This window comes from Ambystoma mexicanum, chromosome 12 (assembly GCF_040938575.1).
Source record: "Ambystoma mexicanum isolate Mex_15411 chromosome 12, UKY_AmexF1_1, whole genome shotgun sequence".
Taxonomy (NCBI): Eukaryota; Metazoa; Chordata; class Amphibia; order Caudata; family Ambystomatidae; genus Ambystoma; species Ambystoma mexicanum.
Window position 1 is genome coordinate 995,531,462 of NC_090936.1, and position 12,513 is coordinate 995,543,974.

A 12,513-nucleotide genomic window follows, 5' to 3' on the forward strand; every position below is an offset into this window, starting at 1 on the left:
TTAGCGGCTGATCATATTCCCGAAGGGGACGAACAGGATGGTTTCCTTGCTATGGTTCAGGATGGCAAGGATGCTATGTGTGAGGCCGTTCAGTCGGGTTTGCGCTTGGCGGATTGTCAGCCGGTCCATGGCGGCGAGCACCGTAATGCGCAGGTTTGCGTGGTTGCGGAAGTCTGGGTTCGCTCCTGATGTGCAGTCCCGGCTCCTCAAGATGCCTTTTGACGGTGAACACCTTTTTGACAGCAAGTCTGACGAGAGCCTTGAGAGGTTGCAGACCTCCAAAGCTGCAGCAAAATCGTTGGGCGCTGCAGTTCGCCAACCTCCGCCTTTTCGTCCTAGGGGACAGCAATGGAGGGGGAGGTTCCTTTCGCTATTATTCGTCCTTCAGTAAAGCGAGAGGTGCTAGCAGTCAAAGAGGCCATCGTAAGAGTGCCAGAGGTGGAAACAAAGGTACTCGAGGTGCCAAGGCCGCTCGGGCAGTTGCCTCTTTGCCTTCAGGCAACGCCGCAGCCACTACCACTCAGTCATGAGGCCAGGTCCCATGGTTCGCCGGTTGGAGGAAGGCTGGCGCAGCATCTTGTAGAGTGGCAAGCCATTACTTCGGATGTGTGGGTTCTGGAGATCATAACCCATGGCTACTGTCTTCCTTTTCGGCAGAGGCCTCACGACAATCCACCAGGGAACCTCTTTGAAGAGTCTGGATCCGCTCCTTGCGCAGCAAATTGAAGCCCTGCTGGAGAAATGCGCCATAGAACTGGTGCCTGTAGCGGAGAGGAACAAGGGATTATTTTTTGATTTCAAAGAAAGACTGGGGATTGAGACCCATCATGGACTTGCGCAGTTTGAACTAACTCCTCAGGAAGGACAAGTTCAAGATGGTGACTCTTTCTCAAGTCCTCCAGGCCCTTCAACTTCAGGACTGGTTGGTGTCTCTCGACCTCAAGGATGCTTACTTCCATGTGCCGATCCATCCCAAGCATAAGAAGTACCTGAGGTTCGCGGTTGGCGACTCGCACTTTCAGTTTCGGGTCCTGCCGTTCGGATTGACCTCCGCCCAGAGGGTTTTCACCAAGCTCATGGTGGGTGGTGGCAGCGCATCTCAGGAAAGGGGGGATTCACGTCTACCCTTACCTGGACGATTGGTTGATCAGGGGGAGCTCTCCCGAGCAAGTCCTGGATCATCTGTCGGTCACCTGCCACTCCCTTCACAGGCTGGGCTTCTCCCTCAATTTAAAGAAGTCCCATTTGACACCGACGCAGCGGCTCCAGTACATCGGAGCAGTGCTTGACACGTCCCTGGGGCAGTGTTTTCCTCCTCAGATGAGGGCTCTTCACATTCAGCAGATGTTGTACAAGTTTCAGTTTGCCCAGAATCTCCCAGCGTCCGAGTTCTTGAGACTGCTCGGCCTCATGGCATCCTGCATTCTTCTGGTGCCAGAGGCTCGCTGCGGATGAGATCTTTGCAGTGGGCACTCAAGTTCCAGTGGTCTCAGTCCTCCGGCAGGCTGTCGGACCCTGTTCAGGTGCCGCCCTTGTTAGCCCGGGACCTTCTGTGGTGGGCTGTCGAGGGCAATCTGATGAAGGGGGCCCCATTTTGGCTGCCCTGGCCGGAGGTGACGATCGTGACAGATGCATCCCTCACGGGATGGGGAGCTCATGCCAACGAGTTGACAGTCAGCGGTCGTTGATCTCTGTCGGAGTCCAGACTCCATATCAATCTGTTGGAGCTGAGGGCCGTCAGGCTAGCCCTGAAGGCTTTTCTGCCGACTGTGCGCGGAAATAGTGTCCTGATGCTAACGGACAACACGGTGGCCATGCACTACCTCAACAAAAAGGGGGGGGGCAGGGTCACTTCCGCTGTGCAGGGAGGCGATGCAGCTCGAGTTCTGGGCCATCCAGCAGGAAGTTTCGATCTCGGCGGTTCATCTGGCCGGAGACGACAACGAGACGGCGGACGCTCTGAGCAGGCAGAGCACGATCTCTCACGAGTGGGAGCTGGCTCAGGAGATTCTCCTGGAGATCTTTCCCCTTTGGGGGACCCCTCAAGTGGATCTCTTCACCTCCAGTGTGAACCGGAAGTGCGAAAGGTTTTTTTCGCGAGAATTTCCTCCAAAAGGAGCCTTAGGAGACGCGTTCGTGGTGGAGTGGTCAATTCCCACTGCTGTAGGCGTTTCCTCCAGTCCCCGTCATCCCGCAAGTGCTGCGGAGGTTATGGAGGTTCGGTTCCCGGATGATCCTCATTGCTCCGGCGTGGGCCCGGAGGACGTGATACCCGGACCTTCTAGACTTGTCCATCTGCCCTCCACGTCGTCTTCCCTACCGAGACGATCTGCTCTCACTGGAGCGAGGTCAGGTTCTCCATCCAGAGGGCAGATCCCTCAATCTTCACGCTTGGCTTCTGAAAGGTTGAGGTATAAGGATTTGGGACCTCCCTGAAGACGTGATGGAGGTGTTGCTCTCGGCCAGGCAGCCGGCAACAAAGTCTCAGTACCGTTGCCATTGGAGAAAGTTCTGCGACTGGTGCAGAGTTCAGAATGTGGATCCTTTTGAATGCGACATTCCCATGGTTTTGTCTTTTTTGCTTTCTTTGGCCCACAGGGGCTTGCAAGTGGGGACCATTAAAGGTTACTTGGCAGCGCTGTCCATATTTAAGCGCTCGTCTGAAGAGTGTTCCTATTTTAAGATTCCTTTAATTTTGCAATTTATGAAGGGCTCACTAATGTGTTCCCTATGTCACCTTTTTTGGTGCCAGGTTGGGATTTGAACCTTGTTCTTAAGTTTCTTATGGGTGCTCCGTTTGAGCCTTTACATTCTTGCCCTTTGAGGCTGTTGACTCTGAAAACTGTGTTTTTGGTTGTGGTTACTTCCGCTCGCAGAGTGAGCGAGTTACAGGCACTTTCAGTTAAGCCACCCTTCACTGTGTTTCAGAAGGACAGGGTTGTCCTTAGAGTTCGTCCTTCTTTTCTTCCGAAGGTGGTTTCGGAATTTCATTTGAGCCAGAAGGTTGTTCTTCCGGCATTCTATCCTCCTCCACATCCTGGTAAGGAAGAGGAGAGGCTCCATAGGCTTGATCCTCGGAGAGGGTTGAGCTTTTATATTTCGCGAATGTCCCGGGTCAGAGTGGACGATCAACTTTTCATTGGTTACACTGGAAAGCGTTTGGGACAAGCTGTGACGAAACAGACTTTGTCTTGTTGGATTATTTTAGCTATCTCTGAGTGTTACCGCTTGGCGGGTAAGGACCCTCCGGCTGGCTTGCGGGCCCATTATACCAGAGGAGTGGCTGCGTCTACTGCCCGGCAAAGGGGAGTTCCTATTCGTCACATCTGTGATGCAGCCACCTGGGCTTCAGTACATACTTTTGTACGTCACTATTCCCTTGATTCCATCAGAGGGCAAGATCTGGCCTTTGGCAAGTCAGTTCTCTATTCTGCAATTTGATTGAGCATGCTAAATTTGGATTCTAAATTCTTTCCCACCTCTTTGCTTGGTACGGCTTTGGGAGTCTGTCATAGATATGGAATACGTCAGAGGACCCAATCCCCTCGAAGAACAAGTTACTTTCTTATCTGGTAACGTTCTTTCGATGGGATGGTCCGACGACATATTCCATATCGCTCCCTCCCTGCCTTCCCCGCTGCAGAATTTCGTTTGCGATTGCAGCTTGCGTTTCGCAAGGCCTTGTGTGTCTTTCAGAAAACTTGTGGCACACGGTCTGGGAAAAAACTATAACTGAGGCTATGGGCGTTGTGCGTCCTACTTATCACATCGGGTGACGTCGGCCGTTGGAGGAGGTCCTCGGGGACGGCGCATCGACGTCATCGATGCAGGACGCAGACACCAAAGATTTTCTGAAGCAGCACAGCTGTGGACATTACCTGTCATAGATATGGAATACGTCGTCGGACCATCCCCTCGAAAGAACGTTACCAGGTAAGAAAGTAACTTGTTCTTCCTGCTTCTAAATGTTGTCCATGCTGTTGAGCACTTTGGATATATTATGCATTTACCCTTGTTTGTGCAAGCAGCGCCTCTTTTGATGTAGAGATGTTGGGTTGCATGTGGCGGGGACCCTTCATGTGCACTCTATAAAAATCGACTGCCACACACACTCAGCTCAGCCACCCCAGATGTGAGCTGAAATCGAACCATGAACACTAAATCTGCCCTTACTCTTGCAAGGCCTTGATTCTCGGTTTCAACTTTTAATTATTTAAGCAAGAATATGTACAAAATCGATATTTAGTTACTCCACGCTGGAAGGCCAGTGGAAAGTCTATACATAAGAAATAAAAAGAGGGATAAAATGTGGAAGCCTCTAGAGTGTCTGTTTCCTCCAGCGGAAGGTGTTCTTTTCTAGTAATATCCTAGAGACTCCCCTATCTGCCACTTTGGTAGAAACTTTCTTTTATTGTCTTGCTAGTCACCTCCCGAATCACTGTGACTCTGTAAACCTTTGAAACACCGACTTCAGTCTGTCTCACTATCATTTCCTCTGAAACCTTTCAGCATTCCTCGCTTCTGCATCCTAAGAGTTGGAGGCCAATGAGTTGAAAAATCTGGAAATACGTGTGTGAATCGAGAGGCCATCTAGGGTAGTTGCTCCAGGCATTTTGAACACTTTTCAGGCACCTTTAGCATTTACCTGACAATGAAACAGGGGCACACTTGTCCTAAGAACATGTTGATTCTTGGACGGTAGAGTTGATTGAAGATGATGGGGAAGCAGTCAACCGAGCCCCTGATTTGTCTAGACATTCAACATATGAATATTCTGTAGAAGTATGTTGAAAGGCACTATGAAATCTGGCACAACTGTTTTTCTAGCTCTAGGAAGTTCTTGATTCATAAAATGCTTCTAGGACTGTTTGACTTTCTTTTTTCCCTACATTTCATCCACTCACTGTCTAGAACTGTAAGCTGTACTGTAGGTGTTTTGCTAAATTCCTTGTCAAAATGCGTATTTCTTTAAAATGACCCAATGACATTCTGATGAATAGTTAGTAACTATAATTGCCACAGTTTGAAAAGTAGATTTTCCCCCAACTAAGTAGATCTGATTGGTAAATGCATAGGTGAAAAACTATGGATAAGCTACATAGGTGCCAGTGTGAGAAAAAAGTATATGCACACTTTGGGCCAGTTTATTGATGTAATATCTGCATGGTTCATTAGTTTCGATGTGATTTAGAGTCGAAGCTTACACTATAGCAATGTTGCATCCTATGTCTCTGCATACATCCTGAAAATGCCACTTCAAGCCAATACCAGGACAAATGCTCCTGGAACGTGTTTAGTTTCCCTGACTTTTTGTGCATTATTTGAGTAGTAACCACTTTAGAAAATACAAAGTGTTTTCATTATCTTTCTCAGAGCCATACCAAGAATGGTGCCCAAGAGGAGGAGTCGGTTCATGCTCCTCCCTCACAGCTTTTTGCTCCTAAATCTTTGGTGCTGGTGTCCCAGTTGGATCATGCAGAAGTATTTCGGGTAAGAACAAGATCTGTCTATTTTGTCCATGTGCATTTATTTATAAATTGTTGATTTATACCACGCACCTCTGCCATTTTCATGGTCTCGAGGCCCTCCCCTGGCTCAGTAACAAAATGTTGGTTGAGTCGGTTAGGGAGGGAGAGAGTGATAGGATAGATGATGTGATCATCTGCTGATGCGTGCATTACCACGAGCAACTGGTGTCTGCGTGTGAGATTTATGATTGTGATTTGTTTGTGGACTCGGTTTGTGTCCGGAAGGGCGGCGCCCAGTGTTTGACTTGTTTGAGGTGAATGGGTTTGTAGCTTGGTTAGAGACACGTGCAGTTTGCCTGTTTTGGTGGGTTTGCCTTCTGGGAATGTGTTGTAGTTGAGGAGAGAGGGTTGGTGGGACAGAAGTAGTGGTTAGTGGTATTTTGATAATCTTTGGTTATTGTAGTTATGTTATTCTTTTTTTATTCTCGATATATCGCTTTGTTTCCGGTTTGTTTGTATAAGCAGGGATTGTGTGTGTTGGGCGGACCCTTCATAAAGTATCAGTGTTTATTTTGGTGAGTTGAATTGCCACGGTTTTAGACTTGCTGATGAGGTGGTCTTTCGTTATTTCCAGGGGTGAGCTCCATAGTCAGATAGGAAAAGGCAGTTCCTCCGAATTTCTGATCTCACAGAACCAAAGTACAGCTGCTCACATGGTACCTCATTGGGAGAAGGAATACAGGTTGTGCTCTGAGAATCCCTGGTATGCTAAATTGTGTTTCCATCCTGTGATGGATGACCTGTTAATTTACTGAATAAAAATGTAATATTTCCTCAAAGTGGGACCACAACCAATAAAATGCAAAAATCGTGAGACGACATACTCCACTTCTTAGTTTATTTGGGTCAGTTTCTTAACACATGAACCTTGCAGTATTTTCACCAGAGGGTGACTGTTTCTTTTAGTATTGTCTGAAGCTCCAATTCTCAGTCTGATAAGGTGCCCTATATATAGCCAACTGTGACGAGATACTATATGGTACTTGCACTGTGGACAGACATGGTATGTTTTTTAAACTGTCAAACCTGCTATGTTCCTGCATCCATCTTCCGTGGCAGGCTACCTTTCCCCAGCTGCAAAAATGGCAAATATGTTTTCATTGAACACCTATGTTGACCAAGACATGCTATACTATCAGTTATTTCTTGCTAGCGTGGCAGCTTTTCTGCAATTAAATGCTGATGCTCATCACATAGATTCCAAATGACTCCCAATACTTCAATGAAATAGTTACTTTCTTAATTGCTTGGCCTAAATATGTGAAGTGTCAGTTTAGGTCCTTATGGCATCTCACAGGCCCTTACCTGCCGGTACCATTTTCTTGATAACTTTGTTCACCATTGCATGTCGTCTTGTAGACAGTGTGGATTGTTTGCAAGCAGTTTTTCTTGGAGGGTGGTCTTGACTTTTTTCTTCAATAGTCAACTTCTTTCGGCAATGGCTAGTTTTGATGGTTTACATTTTGAATAAATTAGCTTTTTGTCTTAGGCACTCTCCTACAGTGATGGAAAATGCTCATTTTTAGGTTCTACCGCGTTTGCTAGAAGATCTATAATAAAGGAATCCTTTAACTCATGCAAAACAGTGGATAAATCATGCTCTCAAAAGTATCTTGCATTGGATGAAACAAAAGACCTCTAGAACTATAATAGTACTGAAATAATCACACTGCACAGAGAAAAATATTTGTGCACTAGAACAATCAAACCTAATCTATTACAAAAATATCAAGTTGTATTTCCAAAAACCTACTAACATTTTCTGCGCGTTATCAATGCATACATTCAAGAACACAACTGGGGAAAAATAATCAAATCTCATCTTAACCTACATGCAAAGGAAAATAACATAAATATAACCACTTAATACACAAAGATCAACACATTCATGGAGACAACTCTATAGACTTTAAACTCATGCGTCCAAATTGGTCTGGGACAGGTCGCCATCAAGTAGTTTCAATGGAACCCCATATTAATTGGGGTCATGTCTTTTTCCGGACCAACCAACAAATCTACTATTGGAATGGTTTCTAATAAATAGATTAACACTATCAATAGTAAATTACAGAAATATAATTGCATCATTTAAATCCACTCTGTAAAAAAGAAGCTTAACCTGATGCAATCACTTTGGGGACTTTTTAACACCAGGAAAGCAATAGTTCTCCCCTGAAGCCATGATTCAGAAAATAAATTACTAGAAATCATGGTACAACTCAAATGTACTGGAATGCACATAAATACTTGCATCTCATTTATGTCAATATATCCTTTTCCTGGATTTACTTTATTTTAAAACAAGATAGCTGTGCTATTGCTACATGTAACAGATGCCACTTTGTGACCTCATGATACCAAACTGAAATGTTTGCACTAAACTGAACAAACGTACCAACTTCAATTGGTATATTGATAAACTTTGAAACACTACCTGTTCAGTATTACTTTGAACATATAAGCTGCTCAGAATTGCTGTAATACGAAAAGGCAGACTTAATACCCTGTCATAAAGCCACACTTATTAAAAGGTTCTGTTGCAGCCATGTTGTTATTTATCCTGTTTAAGCTGTTGCTGGAAGCTGCCTTGTAGATTCTGCTACGACCGCTTGCTCTGGAGCCCACCAGTGTCATTAGTATGCCAATGTTAGTTGAATTTCTTTACGTTTGTGCAGTAATTGTTCTGCTCCAGGACACTTGAGAATTAGACATTTGTGACTTGTAGTCTTATTTCGCACCTAGAAACTCTTGTGTATAGGCGCGTTATAAATGTCTTATCATATCACTTAAAGAAATCCCTCTCAACCAGGGATGTGAGGCCTACCGTGGAGAAATCTGGAACCAGTCGTAACACTGAAGTGGATGGTGGCAGTAGAAGACCCAATTCCTGCCCCCTCTTGTGCTGAAATGTTTCCATGGAAACCACGGTTAACTAAAGCCATGCCTCTATTCCAAGACGCTTACTAGTCTTTTCCCATCTGTTCTAGAATCAGACCATCTGTGCAAGAAAATAAACCATCAATGCCTGATGCCAGATCCAGCAACCTTTATGTATTATATAAAGGCTGACCACTGACCTAACATTCAGCAGCTATGAGCAGCCGAGTAGCAGAAACCCAGAGAAAGAAAGGAAAGCCACAGTGCACATGCAATCTTACACCAAGTCCCAGCGAGGAGAGGAAAAGCGACAAGGAGAAGCCTCATCCATACCGGCTGACAGGAAGACTGCTTAGTGCTGCCAGGGAAGACTGGTGCGGTGAGCACATGCAACCGGGGACATACACCAAAACATCTTCCTGGTTATACTCCCCACCGGGGCACCCAGGTTCTGTCCCATGAACACAAACTATTGCCCGGCCAGACAATGATTCTGTAGGGGATCTATGTGGAGAAAGTGGACCGGTCATAGCCTGCTTCTTATGACCTTCACCCTTTCTAACACGCCTGTGAGGGGAAGACTGTGCTAGTTGGAGGGGAGAGTGGGAAGTGAGGGAGAAGGGGGGGGAGAGATCCAGATCCGTGGGGGGGGGGGCTATGATGTGGCAATAGGAAGGATGGGCTATTAGTGTGAGGTCGGAGGTAGAGGAAGGCCAAGAGACCAGTAGGAGGAAGGGTTGGCAAACTGGAGGCAACTATTGGAGAAGATGAGCTATTCATTAGAGATTGAAAATGGTACTGCTATGTGAGTGTGGTTAGAAAGATGTGTAAGGCAGGGTTCTGCAAGTGCCGTTTGATGGATATTTTGCTTAACTATCAGCCCAAGCCTGCATAGTTAATTGGGATGTATCATGTGAGTTATAGACTACACCTGGAGAGATGCAGGTTGCAGACCCCATAGTGACCCCATAGTGTAAGCAATTTTGAAGTGGATGGTAGTAGACCATGGGGGTGAGGGGGATTAATGGAACATGGAGGGAGTAGTGCAGCTGGGGGGAGGGAGTAGTGCGGCTGGCGGCAGGGAGCAGTGGAGCTGGGGCTGGCGGCAGGGAGCAGTGGAGCTGGGGCTGGCGGCAGGGAGCAGTGGAGCCGGCGGCTGGCGGGGGAGGGGCAGTGGAGCCGGTGGCTGGCGGGGGAGGAGCAGTGGAGCCAGGGCGGCTGGCGGGGGAGGAGCAGTGGAGCCAGGGCGGCTGGCGGGGGAGGAGCAGTGGAGCCAGGGCGGCTGGCGGGGGAGGAGCAGTGGAGCCAGGGCGGCTGGCGGGGGAGGAGCAGTGGAGCCAGGGCAGCTGGCCGGGGAGGAGCAGTGGAGCCAGAGGGAGGAGAGGGTGAGTAGTGGAGCATGGAAGGGTAGGAGTACATCAAAGGGTAGAGGAGAGACCTAGTAGTGAGACATCCGAAGGACAGAAGATTAGAGGAGAGAAGTGAGTAGAGGAAAGAACAGTAGCATGGTAAAGGAAGGATAGGGTAGCTCTACGACACAATTCTCAATATTCCTATTAAAATACTATCATGGTAATGTTGGGACAGCTAGGAAGTTCCAAAGGGGGCATAAATAAAGGGAAAACTGCTTTTAGGTCTTCAACGCAAGAACAAGGTTGAATTTAGATAGTAGGGTGTTAACCTTCTGCATCGATTAACCAGGTTGGGACGCCTGGGCTAAGGAAGATGTGTTTTTAAAGACGAGAGGGGGCAGTCTAAGGGCCCACAAAGATTCTAATAAAAGCCTATGAGTTTAATTTTTTTAATTAAAATCTTTTTATTGATGCACAAACAGCCTGACCAGGCCAAAAAAAGAAAAAACAGTAAATAAACACTAGGAGAATTACACATATAAATGACATTTGTCAGCACACTGTGCCCAACTGTCCATGTGCAGAGTTTCTATGTCCACCCTCCCACTAGAAAAGCAAAAGGCCCCCTTTTCCCCACCCTAACCCACAAGAGTCTGAATGGGAATAAAAGGCAGCTGGGGAGAAAAGAAATACTGTATTGTGGTTGGTCACTACGTCTTGCAAACCGATATCTCTGCCAACATTGCTCTAGACCGTGTATAATCTTGTCATAACACAATATAGTACATATCAGAAGTATATAAACAGTAAAGTGCAACTCCCATATGGCTGAGCTACACCACATGAACCAATGACACAATACATTTTTTGGTCTGCAGATCACTCACCACGCGCGTTAGCCCCGGCCCAGCACATCAATTTCCTGTTAATAAACATCCACCATCATCCTAAATCAAAGATCAAAGTGTGCTAAATGTATTGCTCAAAAAGCTCCCACAACCGAACTGGCCCATCATGTCCACGACGGTTCCTATATGCCTATGTCTCACAAGAGCATAATCTAGAAACCAGGCTCTTCCACATACCCCGGGCAGGCACAACTGATGACTACCATTTAAGAATTGCCTTGCGGGCAGCAAACAGCATAACATGCATTATCCGTCTAGCAACACTGTCATCATGCCAATCCTCCACATCAACACCAAACAGCATAGACACTGGCACAAAATTGGAGACGACCCTGCAACTTTAGCCAGAACATTGAGCAGCACTCCCCAGAACACCTGGACGTTGGGACATAACCAGTTGCCCCTTTGTCCCACATTGCCCACACCCTCCAACACCATAGGGACGTAGTTAGTTTATCTCAAACATCCTGATCGGTGTGTAATAAAAATGATGCATAGTTTTAAATTGCATTTCCCAATTGCCCAGATTATACAAAACCTTATTAATCATTGAGAAAAACGCATATATCTGGACTATACAATTGGATACCCAAATCTCCCTCCCACTCGAGGTCCAGTATGGAGTTCCTCCCCAAATTATTCGGAATACAAGTAAGATAAAAAGGTTTTTATTTTAGGGAAGGTAGATGGATCTTCGGCCAGTTTAGACTTGCAGTTTGATGGCTCACGTGAAAAAGTAGCTTCCGACATCTGGGTTAAAATCAGCAAGTTCAGTGTTCTGCGGGAGACGAGAACAATTCTGGCCTCTTCAAATTGTATCGGGACACAATCTTCAAAAAGATGCATTATACGCACGTGTTGCCATTCCTCCATTCCATGGAATTGTCGCCATCTACTGGAGTTTGTCAGGATAAGACTAAGCCATGGCGGTACACCTGTAAATATAAGCATAAAGGGCCAGTGTATAAGAGTAGGCCAAATGATGGGGTGTTTTTGTTATGTGATTCGGGACATGTGTACAAGGAAAGGCAATAGCCTCCTGAGGTGTAAGGGGATGGAGGCTGGCCAATTCAGTCATCCCCCAGCTCGAGGATCCTTCGAGTTAGCCATCTATTAATCCAGCACACCTCCACCACCAGGAAATAGGCAGGCCATGAAGGCAGGCAGTGCGATTCTACCATTTTCTTTAGTTGCTTGCAGTAGATTGTAATTCAACCTAGTTTTTTGTGTCCCCAAATAAATCTGTCTGCCCATCAAGCTCCCGTCATATGCGTACGCGTAGAGAAAGGAATCTGAGCTAGATATGCTAGTTTTGGTAAGGTGTTCATTTTGACTGCATTGGTTCTCCCCAAAATAGACAAAGCAAAACATTCCATCTAAGTAAATGCACTTTAACTTTGGACAAAATCGGGGGGTAATTATTTCGAAGCTGCTTGTTTGAGCGCTAATGTCTACCCCAAGATATTTAATTGCATGCATGTGTAATTTAAAAGGGGCCAGGCCGTCTGGGTCCCAGGTTATCTGGGTTCGTAGGGGAAGAATTTGATTTTTCATAATTGTTTATAGCCTGCAGTAGGCCTTACTAGTGTGAAATGCGTGGGAGATTCACTTGGAGAGATGCTAGAAGACGTCATCTACATACAGTGAGATGCAATGTTCCCCTTCGTCTCGAAGTATATCTACTAGATCAGTATCCAGTCAAATCATTGCCGAAGGCGGCCTGATTGCCAATGCATACTACATTGGTGATAATGGACACCCTTGCCGAAAGAGCAAGGGAAGAGGACCCAAAGTTCGAGTCCTCCCGTCCCCTGCACACTCTTGGACTACGCAACAAGGGCGTAGATT

The 12,513-nt window shown here is 46.5% G+C and overlaps 1 protein-coding gene across 10 annotated transcripts in view; it reads left to right on the top strand.

Annotated features, from left to right (window-relative positions):
• SBF1 (SET binding factor 1) overlaps positions 1-12,513 on the top strand; it is a 2,512,102-nt gene that overhangs the window by 366,115 nt on the left and 2,133,474 nt on the right. For all 10 annotated transcript variants that reach the window (XM_069629502.1, XM_069629505.1, XM_069629506.1 and 7 more), the window contains exon 4: positions 5,374-5,490. In XM_069629502.1, the coding sequence (XP_069485603.1) occupies positions 5,374-5,490 (117 nt within the window). The remainder of the gene's footprint in view (positions 1-5,373; positions 5,491-12,513) is intronic.